Source organism: Jaculus jaculus, chromosome X (genome assembly GCF_020740685.1).
Source record: "Jaculus jaculus isolate mJacJac1 chromosome X, mJacJac1.mat.Y.cur, whole genome shotgun sequence".
Taxonomy (NCBI): Eukaryota; Metazoa; Chordata; class Mammalia; order Rodentia; family Dipodidae; genus Jaculus; species Jaculus jaculus.
The window spans coordinates 51331809-51350585 of NC_059125.1; the positions used below are offsets into that span (position 1 = coordinate 51331809).

The 18777-nt window shown below is 47.2% G+C and overlaps 1 protein-coding gene across 2 annotated transcripts; it reads right to left on the reverse strand.

Moving 5' to 3' along the window:
• Positions 1-614: 614 nt before the first annotated feature.
• Foxp3 (forkhead box P3) lies at positions 615-8617 on the reverse strand. 2 transcript variants are annotated; one of them, XM_004670067.3, is made up of 11 exons: positions 8384-8617; positions 7505-7609; positions 7274-7412; positions 6649-6736; positions 6469-6573; positions 5349-5436; positions 5084-5164; positions 2169-2319; positions 1430-1506; positions 916-1017; positions 615-764 (listed from the first exon to the last, which is right to left on the reverse strand). In XM_004670067.3, exons 1-11 carry the CDS (start codon positions 8603-8605, stop codon positions 615-617), a joined length of 1308 nt encoding a protein of 435 aa, XP_004670124.1. In that variant the 5' UTR covers positions 8606-8617. The 2 variants fall into 2 exon arrangements, with proteins under 2 accessions (XP_004670124.1, XP_004670123.1); XM_004670066.2 differs by lacking the exon at positions 7505-7609 and having other exon boundaries at positions 8384-8605.
• Positions 8618-18777: the final 10160 nt, after the last annotated feature.

The following is an 18777-nucleotide window of genomic DNA, read 5'->3' on the forward strand; positions in this document are numbered from 1 at the left end:
AAATTAGGTGAGCTCTGACAGACTGTGTCTATGACTGAATATATTACTGAGAGCTCCAGCACTATGTATGACTAGTTATACCTGTGTGACTTTGGGGGCCCTGTGATCACGAGGGTATTGATGTTGCTTCAGTGCACACCTGTGTATAACTCTGTACCTGTGCACGCAGAGGCTGGCCGTGGGTTCGGGATTTTGGGTATGAGTTGACAGGACTGTGCTTGTGTGTGACTGTGTGACCATGTAGCTTTGAGGGAGGTTGAGTGTGCCAGTGCAGGGTCTTTTTGTTTTAGGGTTTGGGTTGAGTACAAGGACAGGCTTATAATCGGGTATCTGTCACTTTTCCCAGCCTGCGGCTGTGAGAGTGGTCAAAGCAGGCTGTGTGTTTGGCTGAGGAGCCCTTATCAAGGAGTTGGGGTGGGGGTGGTGGCAGGGCTGGGACTGGCGCCCCTCCGAGTAACCTTAGGGCAGAAGATCCAGGAGGGCAGCTAGCTGGGGAGCAGGGACACCTTACTTCCTGGTCTCTGTAGACATACCCAGGACCTGCAATCCCTGCCCCTACCTTGGCTCCCCAGTTTGGCCCCTGTCCACTTTTTCTCCTTTCCTTGGTTTTGAGGTCAGGGGCCAGGTGTAGGGTTGTAGCACCTGCTGGGCCGCTGTCTTCTTTTCTTGCGGAACTCAAATTCATCCACAGTCCACACTGCTCCTTTCTCACTCTCCACCCGCACAAAGCACTTGTGCAAGCTCAGGTTGTGTCGAATGGCATTCTGGGGAAGGAAGAAGATCAGCCAACTGGGATGAGGATGGGGTGGGCAGTCATTCATGGAGGTCCTGCCCTTTCCCCACATGCCTTAGAGCCCAGCCCCAGATTGGCAGCATTTGGTCATCTGAGCCACTACCAGCTACAGAGACACTTACCTTCCAGGTGGCCGGATGGTTTCTGAAGTAGGCAAACATGCTTGTGAACCAGCAGTAGATTTCGTTGAGTGTCCGCTGTTTCTCAGGAGCTTCTAGGATGGCCTGGAGGTTGCAGTGGGGTGGGGTAAGGGATAGGCTCCTCTAAAGTTGAGCCTGAGGGGGCAACCTACCTTGGGCTGTTTGACCCAGAGGTAGAATTACTGAGGCAAGGGAGGAGAAGGAGAGATGATGTGGAGCAAGGGGGATCAAGGTGTGAAGTACAGTGGACATTTGGAAAGGGCTGTTTCAGGGTCAGAATTTGGCTTGTTCTGGCCTGGCTGGTGGTAGTTTTGGGTCTGGGAACATGTCTGGGGTGAAGCCAGCAGGAGGATCACATCTGAGGCTGGCTTTGGTCTTCTTGGGGAAGGGGTTAATGTAGGAGTCTACTGTCAGGGTGCTCAGAGGGAGGTGGCAGTGTAGGAAGCAGGCCTCCCTTTCTCCTGCCCCCTACTCAGGCCTGGAAGGCCATGCTTACCCAGCGGATGAGAGTGGCATAGGTGAAAGGTGGCCGCATGTCGTGGAACTTGAAATATTCCATGTTGTGGAAGAACTCTGTAGATTTGGGATGAATCAGGTTCTATTTAGGAGTTTCTCCTGCCCTGTCCCACCCTTGCCTCCATTATGAACCTGAAATACCCAGGGGGGCAGTATATGGTCATGCAATAGCCACTGTTTGCTGAATACCTGCCAGAAATGATCTCTTCCTCTTTGTAGCACGCCTGTCAAAATAGCTCTCCCCAAGTTGAACTAACATGCACACCAGAGGCATGTAAACAGTAAGTGGTACAACCGTGACACTAAGAAGCCATGGTTCCTGGTAAACTCATAGCCCAGGCCTGGCAGATGGGAGGGGGAGTTTGTAAGCTTGGGGAAAATCTACCCTAATTTTCCATGGGAAGAGGAGGAATGGTGAGTTCTTTGGAATTACTTAACCTAGGTCCCTCCCTCCTGAGGAGCAAATGAAGTAACTGAAGCCAAAAAGTGAGCATGGCTCGAGCTCTCAAGAGAGACACGGTTGAATAACCCATTTGTGGCCATAAGGGTGGGTGATTAAAGACACATGAGTGCTAAGAGAAAGCTTTTGTAAGCAGGTGTGTTTCCAAGGCTGGGTGGTAGGTGCAGTGGGAAAGGGAATATGGAGCATCTTTGTACCCTCCTGCAACAGTTGGTAATAGGATCTTGGGGTCACCAGGTGGGGTGCAGACTATATTTACCTGGAAAAGCGCTGTTTCCATGGCTGCCCCAAAGGTGCCTCCGCACAGCAAACAGGTTGTCTGAGGCTTCCCGGGGGCCAGGCCAGGCAGGAACAATGCTGTTCTGGGTGCCACTAGTTGCAATGCAGAAAGAGCCCTTGTCCGATGAGGCCTGGGGGAAGATGAGAGGGACTGATGATCCAAAGGCTTATAGTTTTCATTTCATCTTATTTTCTTTCTTCTTGTTCTTCCCCTTGCTTTTCTTTTTAAAAATATCTTTATTTATTTATTTATTTATTCAGAGAAAGAGGGAGAGAATGGGCATGCCAGGGCCTCCAACCACTGCCAATGAACTCTGGACACGTGCGCCCCCTTGTGCATCTGGCTACCGTGGGTCCTGGGGAATCGTACCTGGGTCCTTTGGCTTTGCAGGCAAATGCCTTGACCACTAAGCCATCCCTCCAACCCCCCCCTTTCTTTTCTTTTGAGACAAGGTCTTGCTATATATCTTAGACTGACCTCATATTGTTGATCCTCCTGGTTTTACCTCTGGAGTTCTGGGATTATTAGGTGTGCAGTATTGCACCTGGGTTAAATTAAGTGGTTTTGTTTTCCTTCTTCAAATTAAACAGCATTATATGTGCATGTGTACTGTGTGTGTGTGCATGATGTGCACGTGCGTGGTGAGTGTTGTGTGTACGAGGTGTATGTGTGTAGGTGCACGTGGTCAGAGGACAACCTCGAGTGGCATCCCTAGCCTTCCACCTTGTTTGAGGCAGGGTCTCTAGTTGTTCAGAGCTGTGTACACTAGGCTAGGTGAGTTGGGCTGCGAGACTTTCTTCATATATATATAATTTTTATTAACATTTTCCATGATTATAAAACAGTATCCCATGGTAATACCCTCCCCCTCACTTTCCCCTTTGAAATTCCATTCTCCATCATCCTCCATCATATTGAGACTTTCATCTTCACTTTCCATCTCACCATAGGTGTGCTTGGATTGCAGATGATCATGTGACACTCTCTGGCTTTCTGAGCTCTGGGGCTCATGCTTATGCAGCAAATGCTTTTACCTACAGCACCATCTCCTCAGCCCCTTCATTTTATTTTTCAATAAGTTTGCTTGGTTGCTGTGTAGTTATTTTTGAGACAAGATCTCATGTGTTCTTGGGCTCGCCTCAGACTATCTGTGTAGATATGTTATGTAGATAGATATATATGTGTAGAATGACCTTGTTTTCCCTGCCTCCATCTCCGGAGTTCTAGAATTACAGGCATGAGCCACCAATCTTGCCTTCCATTTTATCTTATTATTTTACTCTATTTTATTATTTTTTTTGCACAGGCATGTGTGTGTAGAGTATATGTGTGGTGTGTATGATGTGTGGCATATACACATGTGTGTACACATGCCCCATGCACATATGTGTGGGGGCCAGAGGAGAATGTCTAGTAGCCTTATTGTTCATCCATGATTTGTTTGAGATGGGGTCTCTCTTTCATCCTGGAGCTGCTGTTCATCAGTGAGCCCCAGTGATGTTCTGGTCTCTGTTCCCCAGCTACCACCCCTGTGGTTACAGACATGTGTGATCACATCCAGCCTTTTACATGGGTTTTAGGGAGTCAAATTTAGTGATCTCTGGCCTGAGAGGTCCTCATACTTAAGTGGCAAGTGCCCTTAACTGCTGAACCATCTTCTCATCCCCTGTCTTATCTTAAATTAGTGTGCTTATTTTAAAAATATTTTATTTTTATTTATTTAGGAGTGAGAGAGAGGGGGGTGGGAGAAGCAGGTGGAGAGAAAGAGAGAGAATGGACATGCCAGGGCATCCAGGCACTGCAAATGAACTTCAGACACATGGGCCACCTTGTGCATCTGCCTTATGTGGATCCTGGGGAGTTGAACCTGGGTTCCCACTAAATTCAGTGCTTTTGAGAGTAAGGGTATCCTATTCTCAGTCATAGACTTCTGTGGGTTTTCACAAAACTGCAGGAACCATATTGGATAGCATACAAAGGTGGGCATGCTGTGTAGCTGCAGATGCTGGGGCCATGAGCAGGGGCTGAACTGGATTTCCTTAGCACCTAACTGTGATTTTGGGAGAATGAAAAGTCTTCCTGGCCACAATTGCTTTCATCTGTGAATTTGTAGGACAGTGATATGAAACCTCATAGTGGTAGCATGACTCTTGAATAATTTAACACCACAAGGTACTCAGAATCAATGCCTAGAACCCAGGGAGAGCTTCATGGGTGTGTGATTCATGTGCTCATACAGGACCTTACACTATTTAATGTTCTAAGATTACCTTGAAATTTGAACAGGGGCCCCACATTTTCCTTTTTTTAAAAAAAAATTATTTATTAGAGAGAGTGAAAGAGGCAGAGAGAGAGAGGGAGGGAGGGAGGGAGGGAGGGAGAGAGAGGGAGAATAGGCACACCAGGGCCTTTAGCCATTGCAAACAAACTCCAGATGTATGTGCCACCTTGTGCATCTGGCTTACATGGGTACTGGAACTTGAACCTGGGTCCTTAGGCTTTGCAGGCAAGTTTCTTAACCACTAAGGCATCTCTCCATCCCACATTTTCCTTTTGCAAAGGGCCCTGTGAGTTATACAGCGCGCGCTCGTGTGTGTGTGTGTGTGTGTGTGTGTGTGTGTGTGTGTTTGGGGGGGGGCAATGACATGCAGTCTGCCTTCTGTATGTGGCTCTTTATTATTGCTCTGAAAATGCAGAATAATAATGGTTTGGAATCACAGCATCAAAGAATTTGTAAGTGCAAGTGGGGAGGTTTCCCAGTTTTGGCATATTAAGGAGTTGGGGACAGCCCATAAAGGACAGGGCTTGTGTGTGAAGGGGTCACCTGCCCCTGAAGGACTCCTCCCCTGCTCCTCAGCAGTCAGAGTTGCTGCCTCTGGGCCTGGGGCACTTACCACCACTGGAGCCTTGGTCAGTGCCATCTTCCCGGCCAGATGAGCCTGCATAGCGCTCAGCTTCTCCTTTTCCAGCTGTAGCTGTGACAGTGGGCATCAAAATTAGGCCTCCACCTGGCCTTTCTTAGCCACACCTTTGCTCTGGCTCTGTCCTTCCCTGGGAGTGCCTTCCTTTTTCCTCCCCTTATGCAGCCCCCGTCCTGGGTGAGCCTAGTTCCTGGGTCTGGTGGCCATCCTCCACCTTAGCCATTCCTGCAAGCTTTACCTGCTGCTCCAGAGACTGCACCACCTCTCTCTGAAGGAGGCACTGCGCCTTGCCCTTCTCATCCAGGAGGTGATCTACCTGGCAGTGCCTGGGTAGGGGGAAGATTCCATGAAGCTGACCATCGCGGGTCTGTCTTTCTGGACTAGCATTCCAGTTGGGGATAGCCCAGACCCTCTGTGAGGTCTATCCTGAGAGCTTCAGCTCCTCACCCATCTGCCTTCTGTCTCCCTCTCCCACCTACTGGCAGGCCTAGGCTTGCCCCCTTGAGCTTGGAAAAGGTGTTGGAGATGGCAGAAAGGGCATAAGAGTGGGAACAGCATTCCAGATGGATGAGATAGTTTGTGTAAAAGCCTGGTCATGAAGAGGGCAGGACATGCTGCATTGCTGCCAATAGTAGAGCATTGTTAGAGAAATACAATGGTGTGTGCGAGTGAAGAGGGGAGGAAGGGAGAGAGAAAAACTGAGAATGAATATTAGGCAGAGGGGAGGCCATAGTAGCCATCTAGAGGAGCTGGGACTTTGGGAATCAATCACGTGTGCTAGCATGAGGGGTAGGAAGGCAAAACAGTTAGGAGCCTGGATTCTGGAGCCTGGCTGCCTGGGTTCAAATCCCAGCTGTCACTCAGGAACTGGGTGAGCTTGATCAAGACACCTATCCTGTTTGGCCTCCATTCCCTTGTCTATAAAATGGAGGCAAATAATAGCATACTCTTTTATTATTATGTCTTATGTATAAGAGGAAACTGGGGCCTATGGAGGGAAGAAAAAGGGATTTAAGTCTACATTTGTAAGATTTTTAAAATTTATTTCTTATAGAGAGAAGGAGGGAAGAAAGGAAGGAGAGAGAGAGAGAGTCCAGAGTCACATACCAGGGTCTCTTGCCACTGCAAACCAGTTCCATACTCATGCATGACTTTGTGCATCTAGCTTTATGTGGATACTAGGGAAGTGAACCTAGGCTGACAGACCATGCAAGCACCTTTAACCACTGAGTCATCTTTCCATCTCCACTCTTAAGATTTTACCAGTTCCATCTTATCATCTATCAGGGGCCTGAGTTGAGATCTATACCCCAGACTTCTGCCCATAAACCAGGACCCCCTTGCCTGGGTAGACTCACTTGAGAAACTCCTCTGGCTCCTTGAAGACCTTCTCACATCCAGGCCACTTGCAGACACCATTTGCTAGCAGAGGGTAGGGTCCCTGGGGTGTGGCCAAAATGGTGCTGACAGGGGGGATAGAAGATGTCACAGGAGGGGTAGACGGGGCAAAAGGTTCCTTCTCAATCTTGCCCACTTACCTGTCCTTCCTGGGTACACCTGGGCTTGGGAAGGTACAGAGCAGAGCTGGCTCCCTGGATACCCATTCCAGACTGGCCACATTGATTCCTGGGGTAAGAAAAGATCAGGATCTGCAGCTTGGCCCAAAAGGTCTCCATTGTTCTTGAGACTTGAAGACTCTGACTCCCAGGAGACTGCTGTTGCTATGCCCCATGGCTTTTGGCAGAGAAGCTCAAAGATAGCCCTTGGCTAGTGCGGATACTTATTTATTTATTTTGTTTTTCGAGGTCTCACTCTGGAGCTTTCACCCAGGCTGACGTGGAATTCACTATGTAGTCTCAGGGTGGCCTCGAACTCATGGTGATCCTACTACCTTTGCCTCCCAAGTGCTGGTATTAAAGGTGTGTGCCCCTATGCCTGGCTTAATGCTGATATTTTGACTAACTGTAAAGATATGTGGTTCTGTGATTTTGACATTCTACATCTTCAAGGTTCTAACCCTGACAGTTTTTGGAGGCTGGGGTTTCCATTACTCTGAGATCTGACCCTCTGTGGGCTGTGATTATTCAGAATAGACTGCACATGCTCAAAGATTTGAAGACTTTGGGGTTCTGTGAAGCCATGGGGAGCAGGCTGAGGTATTACCAGGTGGCAGGCCAGGTCGAGCCTTGAGGGAGAAGACCCCAGTCGCAGTGGTAGGTGGTGGGAAGCTGATCATGGCTGGGCTGTCCAGTGGGCGCACCTGTAGCACAGGAGTCTGGGCATGGGGATCCACTGTGGAGAACTGGGAAACACATAACAGCTATGGCTCAGCTTGGCTTGGGGTCCCTCCCTATGGTTCTTGTTTTCCCCTCCCAACTTGTTCAGAGTCCATACCTGATGCATGAAGTGTGGTCTGTCCTGGAGAAGTGCCTGCAAGTGAGGTGAGGGGCCCAGGCGAGCCCCAGAGGGTGCCACCATGACAAGGGGCACTGTGGGAAGCTGGAGGGAGAAGGTGGTGCCATGAGATATCACCCTTATCCTCATGGTTCTTTGTCTAACTCATGATCTCCTCACTAGAGTCCTACATGCCAGGTACTATGAGCATCTCCACTTCACACTTGAGGAAACTGAGGCTTATGGAGACTGAGTGACTTTGTCAGGATCATACAATTTAAAGTAGTAGAGCTGGGGCTGGAGAGATGGCTTAGCAGTTAAGCGCTTGCCTGTGAAGCCTAGGGACCCCGGTTCGAGGCTTGATTCCCCAGGACCCACGTTAGCCAGATGCAGAAGGGGGCACACTCATCTGGAGTTCATTTGCAGTGGCTGGAGGCCCTGGCATGCCCTCTCCCTCTTCCTCTCCCCCTCCCTCTCCCTCTCTCTCTCTCTCTCTCTGTCTCTCCCTCTTTTTCTCTCTGTCGCTCTCAAATAAATAAAGTAGTAGAGCTGGCCCCAACCCTGTCACCTCACCTTGGGTCCCAGCCATCTCCTTTGTTACATGGGAATAAGGACATGGCTATGCTTGTGAGACTATTATAGGGTCTTCTGTTGAGACAGGGATTGGGAGTTTGGGAAGAGCTTCAAATCTCTGAGGCCTGTCAAGAGGGGACTTTCTTGGCCCTGCAACATCTGCATAAGTCACAGACTTGCCTGGGACCCAGAAACCACTTCCTGTGCCCCAGCCAGCCCCCTCCCGCTGCATGCCAAAGTAAAGGTCGACACCTGTAGGCTCAGGTACCCCACCCTGCTTACCCCATTCTGGTCCCTGGGCCTCACCTGCAGCTGCGACGATGGCAGGGGTTTTGAGGAGGAAGAAGAGGGGGAAGAGGAGGCGTGGGGTCCATCTCGGAGGTCCCGAGCCTGGAAGTTTCCCCCCAGACTCTTGGGTCCCAGGAGGTCTGAGGCCTTGGGTGTACCCTTCCAGCTAAGTGAGGCTCCTGGAGATGGGCCAAGGGCCAGAGAGGGGGCCGCAAGTTTGGCTGGCTTGGGGTTGGGCATTGGATTCTTGTCTGAAGACAGGCTGCAGGGAAAACATGGGTATGGAGTCACATGTGTCCCAGGAGTGGTCTGAGATACTCAACCACTTGAATAATGAATACATCTCTGCTCAGAGCAGGTGTTGGCTGTGGCATATCCCAAAGGACCTTATAACTGCACCCCAGCCCCCTTCTATGCTTGCTGCACCCTCTCTCTCTTGCTAACCACCACCCCCACATGGAGTCCAGCACTTGGCTTGGCAGCACAGCCTTATTGTGGATGTGTTCTCCAATATTGAGATGGGCAATTGGTTTGTGGGACCTCAGCGCCCCTGTACCCCTGTGTGTCCTGCACAAGATGCACAGTCTTTGCTGATTCTCCTGGGCTGGTCTTGGACTCTCTCCTGGGGTTGCAATTTTATCTCAGTGACTTGGGCATAGACTAAAAAAAAAAAAATAGCTGGCTGCCTTGAGAGGGAAGACTCTAGGGAACTAGCAGGACTAGTAAGGAGTTTATTGCAGCAGTCTAGGCATGTGATGATGCTGGTACCAACCCAGATGGTACCAGGGAAACTGGCAAGATCTGGATGGATTCTGAGTCTATTTTAAAGATGAAGTAAGAAGTTGCTGGTAGCTTGGATGTAGGGTGTGAGAGAAGGGGTCAAGGCAACTTCTAGAGCCTGAACAGATAAAAGGATAGAACTGAGGGCAGAGAAATGGCTTAGTGGTTCAGGCACTTGCTTGCAAGCCTCACTGCCCAAGTTTGAATCCCCAGTACCCATGTAAAGTCAGATGCCCAAAGTGGTGTATGTATCTGGAATTCTTTTGCAGTGGCAAGAGGCCCTGGGGTGCCCATTCTCATTCTCTTTCTCTCCCTGCTTACAAATAATAATAAATATATATTTTAAAACCCAATAGGTTTGGAGAGATGGCTTAGCAGTTAAGGTGCTTGTCTGTAAAGCCAAAGAACCCAGGGTCGATGCCTCAGGACCCATGTAAGCCAGATACACAAGGTGTCACAGGCATCTGGAGTTCGTTTGCAGGGGCTAGAGGCCCTGGCAGGCCCTTTCTCTCTCTCTCCTTTCCTCTTGTCTTTCAAATAAATAAATAAACAAATAAATTATTTAAAAAAGGATAGAGATCTGGAGAGATGGCTTAGTGGTTAAAGTGCTTGCCTATGAAGCCTAAGTACCCAGGTTTAATTCCTCAGAGCCCATGTAAGCCAGATACACATGGTGGTGCATGCATCTGGAGTTCATTTGCAGGTGCTGGAGGCCCTGGCGCACCTTTTCGCTCTCTCTTTCCATCTTCCTCTTTCAAATAAATAAATATTTTTAAAAGGATAAGCTGAGTGTGGTGGTGCATGCCTTTAATCCCAGCACTTGGGAGGCAGAGGTAGGAGGATCGCCGTGAGTTAGAGGCCACCCTGAGACTACATAGTGAATTCCAGGTCAGCCTGGGCCAGAGTGAGACCCTACCTCAAAAAACAAAACAAAAAAAAAAAAAAACAAAAACAAACAAAAAAAAGGATAAAGGATTGGAGAGCTGGCTTATTGGTTAAGGTGCTTGCCTGTGAAGCCTAAGGATCCAGGTTCAATTTCCCAGAACACATGTAAGCCAGATGCACATGGGGGCACATGCGTCTGGAATGGCTAGATGCCCTGGCATGCCCATTGAAAAGGACAGAGCTGAAATTACAATATAGGGGGTGGTGGGAAACAAAGTTGAGTGTGATCACTAGGTGTGAATGGATGTTGAGACAGGCATTAGAAATATGGATAGACATGCTGGTAGGTAGCTGAATTGAAGAATGTAGAACTCAGGGTCATAATACAGGTTGGTCCTCTCTGTGCTCTTGTCCTGCATTTAGTTAGCATGACAAATGCCAGAGAGAAGTGGGGGCAGGCTTTCTTGATTCAGGCCCTGTGGGAACTCCTCAAGTTAGCCCCTATGCCCACTTGCCTCCATCTCTGTTTTCAAAGCCTGTTTCTAAGCCTTGGCTCATCCTATTTACCCTGCCTTAAATGCCCATACCTCCTATTCCTCTCGCCATGCCAAAATTTTCTACTATTCTCCCCAAATCTCACATGGTAGCCCAGACCCTCTGCAGCTCTCATACTCCCTGGATGGCAGGTTTTTTTTCCCCCCTTGGGATCCTGTAGTCCCACTCAGGGAAGAATCCAGAGCTAGAACTGTGCAGTCCAATTCCAATTTTACTGAAGAGAACACCCAGGTGCAGAGTTGCATGGTGTGACTTGAGACAGCATCCTTCTCTTTTGAAACAGGGTCTCAAGTAGCCCAGGCAGACTTGGAACTCATGTAGCTCAGTTTTCTAGGCTGACCTTGAATGCTTGATCTTCCTGCTTCTACCTCCTAACTGTTGGGATTACAGGTGTGTGGTACCATGCCCAGATGAGACCTCTGCTTCTTTCTTTAAAAAAAAAAAAATTATTTATTTGCAAGCAGAGAGAGGAGAGACAGAGGGAATGGGTGTGGCAGGGCCTCCAGCCCTACGAACGAACTCCACATGCATGTACCATTGTGTGTCTGGCTTTATATGGGTACTGGGAAATCAAACCCAGCCGTTAGGCTTTTCAGGCAGGGGCCTTAACCTCTAAGCCATCTCTCCAGGTCCTCTGCTTCTTTCTCTAGGAAGTGGATGTGCCCATGTGCACACTGCTCTGTGTGTGTGTTTGTGTGCACGAGTTGGGGCCCACAGCTGTTGAGAACAGGCCAGCGGAGCACTGAAGAGTTCTGGGAAGCAGTTGCTACTTCTTTTCTTTGCTATCACCACACAAGGGTTGTCACAGCTGTGATATGGATATAAGAACCCAAGTATTAAACCCATTGTGTCTCAGGGGTCAGAACATTAATGTAAGAAATGAGGGGTTGGAGAGATAGCTAAGTGGCTTAAGGTGTTTGCTTGCAAAACCTGCTGGCTTGGGTTCAATTCCCTAGCCACCCATGTCATCAAGATGTAAAAAATTGGCACAAGTATCTGGTGTTTGTTTGCAGTGGCAAGAGACCCTGGCACATTCATATGTGCACACACACACACGTACAAATAAATAATTTTAAAAAAATCATTAGGGGGCTAGAGAGATGGCTTAGCGGTTAAGTGCTTGCCTGTGAAGCCTAAGGACCCCGGTTCGAGGCTCGGTTCCCCAGGTCCCACGTTAGCCAGATGCACAGGGGGGCGCACGCATCTGGAGTTCGTTTGCAGAGGCTGGAAGCCCTGGCGCGCCCATTCCCTCTCTCTCCCTCTATCTGTCTTTCTCTCTGTGTCTGTTGCTCTCAAATAAATAAATAAAAAATTTAAAAATAAATAAAAAATAAAAAAAATAAGAAAAAATCATTAGGGCTGGAGAGATGGCTCAGCAGTCAAGTGTTTGTCTGCAAAGCCTGAGTTCAATTCCCCAGTACCCACATAAAGCCAGATGCACAAAGTAGTGTATGTGTCTGGAGTTTGCAGTGGCAGGAGGCCCTGGTATGCCCATTCTCTTTCTCTCTCTCTCCCTCATTCTCTCTCTCCTGGGTGTGGTGACCTATGTCTTTAATCCCAGCACTCAGGAGGCTGAGGTAAGAAGATTGCTGTGAATTCCAGGCCATCCTGAGCTACTGAGTGAGTTCCAGGTCAGCCTGGGTTACTGCAAGACCCTACTTTGAAAAAAAAAAAAGTATTAGTGTGAGAATGAGAAGTCTATGTCTATGGAGGTTGAGAACATGGGTCTTGAACAATGGTGAGATGAGAACATGAATGAGTAAATGAAGGAAGGCAGCAGTGGGGTGATATTTCCACAAACCAAAGAAAATCACCTGAAGCTAGGAGGAAGGCCTTGAACTAATTCTCTTGTATAGCCCACAGAGGGAACCACTATTGCTGACACCTTGATCTTGGACTTCTAGCCTTCAGAACTGTGAGATGATAAATTTATATTGTTTAAGCCACCCAGTTTGTAATAGTTTGTTACCACAGCCTGAGAAAATGCACACTACTTTTGGTTAGTAGCTGTTTTTTTCAACACAAATGCCTGGCCCACGTGGCTAGCCCATGGTCACTTTTGAAGCTGCCTGGACGTTTTTCCAGAGATTATAAGAAATCTCCTTCCCCAACACATCTAGACCTGTGTGACTCAAGGAAGCAGCAGTATATTCTCAGAAAGGGGACCTGGATATGGTCTGTCTGGTAGCAGCGATGGTGGTGGGGACATGGAGGGCTGGTTGGCCAGCCAGCTTCCTGCACTGTCTGTTGGGTGCCCCTTTCTGATTCGGTTTCTCAGAAGCTGCATAGAAGATGTTTCTGGGACATAGATTATGCTTTCCTATCGGGGTCTATATCTAGGTCCTGTTGTCACAGCCCCAGTTTCCCCAGATTTTTCTGCCATTGACGTCATGGCGGCCGGATGCACTGGGCTTCATAGGCAATTAGGAGGAAGAGAAGGGGGCAGATTCTCTACCCCACGAGTTTCGTTCCGAGAACTGGCTGTCCCATCCTGCGGCCCACTAGGCCAAGGAAGGGGGTGATATGAGTGCTGGCGGATGTGGTGGGTGACGTCCACCTGGCCACACAGCCCCAGGTTCTGCAACCCAGTATTTCTTTGATGATAGAGGCCCCAGGTAGGAAGGTAAGTGAGTGCCAGAGAGGCCGCGTGGGGTTCCTGGGATCCTCAAATAGTACAGCAGCAGACCCTCAGAATCATAGCACATCATTTCTTAGATCCAAAGGATCCCAGAATCTCAAAAGTATATATTCTGTAGGGTTTATGGATTCAACTTTTCTGTATGTATAGACCAATGTCCCTGGCATCCAAACGATCAAGAATGTCGTGAAAGACAGGGAGCTCACAAGTTCATAAGGCCTCCCGCCCACTAGACCTGGGATGGCAGCAAGCCCCTCTTAGCCTCCTTCTTGGGCTTCATGAAGGCAGAGGATCAGAAGGATCCTTCTCCTGTCCTGAGCTGGAGGCCAGGTTCTGCTGCTAACTTCCTCTGATGCTCCTATGTAAATTGACAGTAATAGGAGCCATTTTCCAAAGTTAGTACATATGAAATGCTAAGCAAAATGTCAGTGATTGGTAAATGTACACTTCCATGGCTTCAGTCTCCCTGTCTATCCTGGGACAATGTTCCTAAGCTCATAGTACTCCTACAGAAGGAAGAAGGCATTAAGAAGGCATTTGGCCTTGGATTCATGGAGGGAGGCTACCACCAAGATCTCTGGAAGGGTCCCAAAATAGAGGTCTGCAGGGACCAGCACCAGCTTTGAGGACACAGACTTACTGACATCCTTCCATTATTATCACCCACTGGTCAACTAGGCCTCCCCACCTATGGGGCCCAGAGCCCCACCCAGCCCAGCTTTTGTGAGGCCATGCACATGGACCATCCTACCCAAGTCCAGGCCCAACCTGTGAGAAGGCAGAAGGGTTAATGGCATCCTAGGGCTCCCTTTACTCTCCTCCTGTGTACCAAGGGGTAAATTGAGGCCTACAGTGGTAGAAAGGCAGAGCCAGGGTTTTGCTGACAGCCCTGAGATCTGAGCTTGGACTCAAATCTGACAGCGCATTTGCATCTCTCTGAGGCCTGGGCAGGGTGTTCTCATCCATCTCTGAGATTCAGTTTATGCTTCTACACTAGGGAGGGGAGTGCAGGGGTAGTTGTGGGCAAGGACCCCTTTGACCTATGTCTGTGTGACTCCTAAGGTATCTGCAAGGACTTTGAGATGACAAATGTCCCTCTATCTGGTGGTACCTAGAGATAGTAATAGATAGCTGCAGACCTGAGAATGGGGAAACAGGGATACAGAGAAGAGAGAGATGGAGAGAGAAAGGGGTATAGGGAGGGATAGGGAAAGATCATAATGAGAGACAAAGAGCAGGAGAGATACTGAGAGAACAGAGTGACAAGACACTGATAAAAAAAAAACTGAGGGGGGGGGAGGGAAAAGGGAGAGTGTGGGAGAGGATTAACTCAAATAAGAATAGTCACTGGCCTCAGGCTGGAGGATTGATGTTACCAAGGGAGAGCTAGGTACCACGGATACCCATGGGTTGGTATTGAATTCCATTGCAAAACAACAATTAGCAAAGAAGTGTGGGCATTGTACACGATACATACTGAAGACCAGAACAGTGTAGGAAGCTTTGGCACATACACTTGTGCATAGAGGGAATGGTATTTGTGATGAATGCAGTATTTCAACATGAGGGATCATGCAGGATGGATTAACAAATGTTTCTGAGCCAATTAGGAGAAAATAACTTGATTGAATAGATTGAACGATTAGTCTATTTTCCCACTAATGCTTCCTTTCCCAGTTTGAAATGTCACCATCATCATACATGCACTAGAGTAAATTCTAGATCCATTGGAGAGATACATTTTACTATTATTATTAGTTTGATTTTTCAAGGTAGGGTCTTGCTCTAGCCCAGGCTGACCTGGAATTCACTATGTAGTCTCAGGTTGCCTTCAAACTCACAGCAATCCTCCTACCTCTGCCTCCCAAGTGCTGGGACTAAAGTTCAGCTTCTGAAGAGATACATTTTAATGTCTACCATTGTGGGTCTGGCCTTGTGCTAAGTATTTACTATTATTAATAGATTTAACCTTTTTAAAATCCTTTGAGGTAGGTACTACTATATTCATCACAATATATATGAGGAAATGGAGGTACAGAGAGGTTAAGTGCCTGGCTAAAATTCACACAGATGATTTGGATGAGGCTGGGTTGTTCCAGACAGTCTGGCTCCAATACCCACACTCATAACCTCTACAGTAAATGGAAAAAATGAAGCCACAAAGGAGACTAGAAGCCAATATGAGGTCACATTTATATTATTTTCAAGTGGGAAAAGACTTTTCAAGCATAAAACCAGAGACAGAAACCACATAAGAAAAGACTAACCTATTTGAATAGGTAAAAATACATAAGCATTACAAAGCACCATAAATAAATAGAAAGAGCAAATGATGAATTTGGGAAAATATTTGCTGTATACATATAGCCAACAGAAGGTTAATATCCTTTCCAAATAAAGACCTATAACACATCAATAGAATTAAAAAAGAGAATACTCTATTAGTTAGTACTAAGGGCATGATGATACAAATCTTCCCCCTAAAACACCAATCGCCAATAGACACTAAAAGCAATCAGAGAATGAAAATTTAACAGCTTGGTAATTTTCTTGTTTTGCTAGGAAAGGATTAAAAATTGTAACACCTAAGATTAGCCTGAGTAGAGGGAGCATTTAACAGGACGTTTGGAAAGAGCAGTATGCAGAAAGGGTAAGAAACCTCAAAAATGTATACCCCGTCTTTCCCAGAAACTTATTTTCAGGACCTACGGAGCCATGTAAGGATGTTTAAAAATCAGAAACCGCCCAAATGTCCAACAGTCAGCATTTAATCCATGCAATCAAAATTCACAACAATGTAAGGACAATTATGACAGACATAAAATATCACACGGTCAGCTTTTAGTGGACCATAAAAACAGCATTAATTTAGCTAGGCATGGTGGGATTGAATAAAGCAGGAACAAAATCAACATATAGCAGGATCTTAATTTGGTTGAAAGATACTTAACGGCTAGCACTTAATGAGCACTTAGTACATGCCAAGCACGGTGCCACAGTGCCGAGCTTGCAGAGACAAGCTCACCATAGTCCTGAGCAGCCTTTGCTTCTTGGATATGGACTCTGGTTATAGGCATGCAGTCCTGTGCTAAACCATGGTTGACTGTGCTGTGAAGTACCCTCCAGGAGAGGGGCATGTGTCCTCTCATGTGAGACAAGCACAAGTTCAATTAAATGCGCAGCCTGACCTGACAGCTCACAATCTTTCTGCTACTGGGACAAACGTACCTGATGCCCATTCTTGGAAAATGTAAATCGTGAAATACGATTATTAAGCACCAGTTGCGTACAAATCTCCACGCTGGATGCTGGGTAGAAAAACAGGAGGAAAGTTGAACCAAAAATGAGAGAGCTGGAGGGAAAGAAATGGAGGACAGATGGTAGATAGAATGTGGCCAAGATGGAGGAGACATAGACAAGGAGATGGTCAGAGCTTGGTAAAGACAGGAATAGAGTGTGGTCAAGGAAGAAAGACAGAGCCGGGCATGGTGGCGCACACCTTTAACCCCAGCACCAGGAAGGCAGAGTTAGGAGAATCACCATGAGTTCAAGGCCACCCTGAGACTACATAGTGAATTCCAGGTCAGCCTTGGCTAGAGTGAGATCCTACCTCAAAAAAAAAAAAAAAAAATTGGCAAACTCAAGTGAGAAAGACAGAAAGAGGGAACAAAGACAGGTGAGCAGAGAGACAGCGTGATGGAAGGCATCATGAGGAAGAACAAGAGAACTTTCAGTTTTACCTGGATAGCATTTCAAGTTGTCTAAAGCTCTGAGTACATAGACTGGCAGTTGATATATTTTAAAAAATTCTACCCACCTGCATATCAATTGGCTAATTTACTTATGTTTTTCCCTATCCAAAGACTGATTACCTATTTGCACTTAGTACAAGAATTATTAGTTTCAAAAGACCTTACCTGATGGGTCCACAGTAGCCGAGTGTTTCCAGATGTACTGGAGGGCTCCTGACCCCCCAATGCTACGTCCCTGTCATCTCCACCACAGCCTGCATCTGGTAGGGGAGAGCCACACACTCACCTTGGACTGACACAGAAGGATCAACCTGGCTTGTGGGAAACTGTCACATACCAAAAACAACTTTGCTTTTATACCGAGAAGAAAAACCACGGCGTGGAAGCCACAGACCTCTCTCTTCTAATAATCCAAATTTTGATGAGTGTGTATGCTGATAATCACAGGGTGGGGGGGGTTCTCATAGTTTTCTCTCTCACTTGCTTTGTTTCTCCTTTTCTTATGAGACTTAAACGGAAATTTTGAAATTTTGGGTTTTTTCTTTGCCCTTTACAAGTCATCTGAAAATATGATTTCTTCCTCTCACCACAGAGGTAAGAGGTATCAATGAGATAACAAGGCACATGAGAAACCACAATTTTTAAAACAAAAGTGTTTAGAGTCAGAAAAAAATAAGGGAAAATGACTAAAATTATAAAGGTATCCCAAGGCAGTTACAGACAACATTCTGTGCATGAGAGGATATTTGAGGGTCTTTGAGCTATGAAAAAGTAATCTGGAGGTCTATGTGTGGATGGGAAACACCAAAGAAAGCAACAGGATATGGCTTGGTTTCCAGAGGCTTTGCTCTGCTTCAGGTCTCAGTTTCTCCTTAGGTGGAATTAATATGATCACCACCATTCATTTGCTGAGGGTTAGGAGCTCTGGACACCCACCAGTCTCCCTTCCCATAGAAGGGGAGGGGCATGTAAGGTACTTCATGGAGAAAAAATAAAAAGTCCATCTCTATTCCCAACAATGCAGAGAATCAAAAAATCTGAGAATTACAGGCTCCCAGAATACACGGAGAGTCGCTGAGTAAGAGAAGGGGAGAAATTCTCTCTCCATCACATATTATGGCTTGAGTACTCTGACTCAGTGGCTATGCTTCTGGGAAGGTCCCAATCAGTCTCATATTAATGCATTTAGTCTTACAACGAAGGGCTGAGCATGTAGTTCAGTGGTAGAGCACTGCCTAGCATATATGAGGCCAAAGATCCGTCCAGCACCACAAAAGCCACACACACACACACACACACACACACACACACACACTGTCTCTCTCTCTCTCTCTCTACAGGTGTCCGCAGAGATGCCCAGGGGTCTCTGCCTGTCAAGAACAGAATGAACATAGTCTAGCCTGATGATTCTGAACCTCTAAGCCTTTGTGACATTTTGCTCTGAAAAGCCCTACTTTGATCAAGTATGGTGGCACATTCCCATATCCCCAGCACTTAGGAGGCTGAGGCAGGAGGACTGTAAGTTCAAGGCCAGTCTGGGGATATATAACGACACTCTGTCTCAAAAGCCGAACCAACCAACCAAACAAACAAAAGGGTAAGGAAAAAAAGACTCAATTTGCAAGGAAACAGGATCCTAAGTATCTGCCATCACCCTAGTAGCTGACATTTATCAAAAATTTCTGCATTCTAGACAGAGTAGAATACTTCTCACAGATAATTGTGTTAAGTCCTCACTAGAGCCCTTGGAGGTCCATCTCATCATTACTGTATTGCCTGTTACTGTGCTGATGGGGAAAATG

Bases quoted from the DNA above. Each gene is read 5' to 3' on its own strand.
- Foxp3 (XM_004670067.3), bottom strand. From the start codon at position 8,605: ATGCCCAACCCCAAGCCAGCCAAACTTGCGGCCCCCTCTCTGGCCCTT. The intron at 5,437-6,468 runs GTGAGTCTACCC...CCCCCTACCCAG, and splicing joins GAGCCAGAGGAGTTTCTCAA to GCACTGCCAGGTAGATCACC. The intron at 765-915 runs GTAAGTGTCTCT...TTCCTTCCCCAG, and splicing joins ACCATCCGGCCACCTGGAAG to AATGCCATTCGACACAACCT.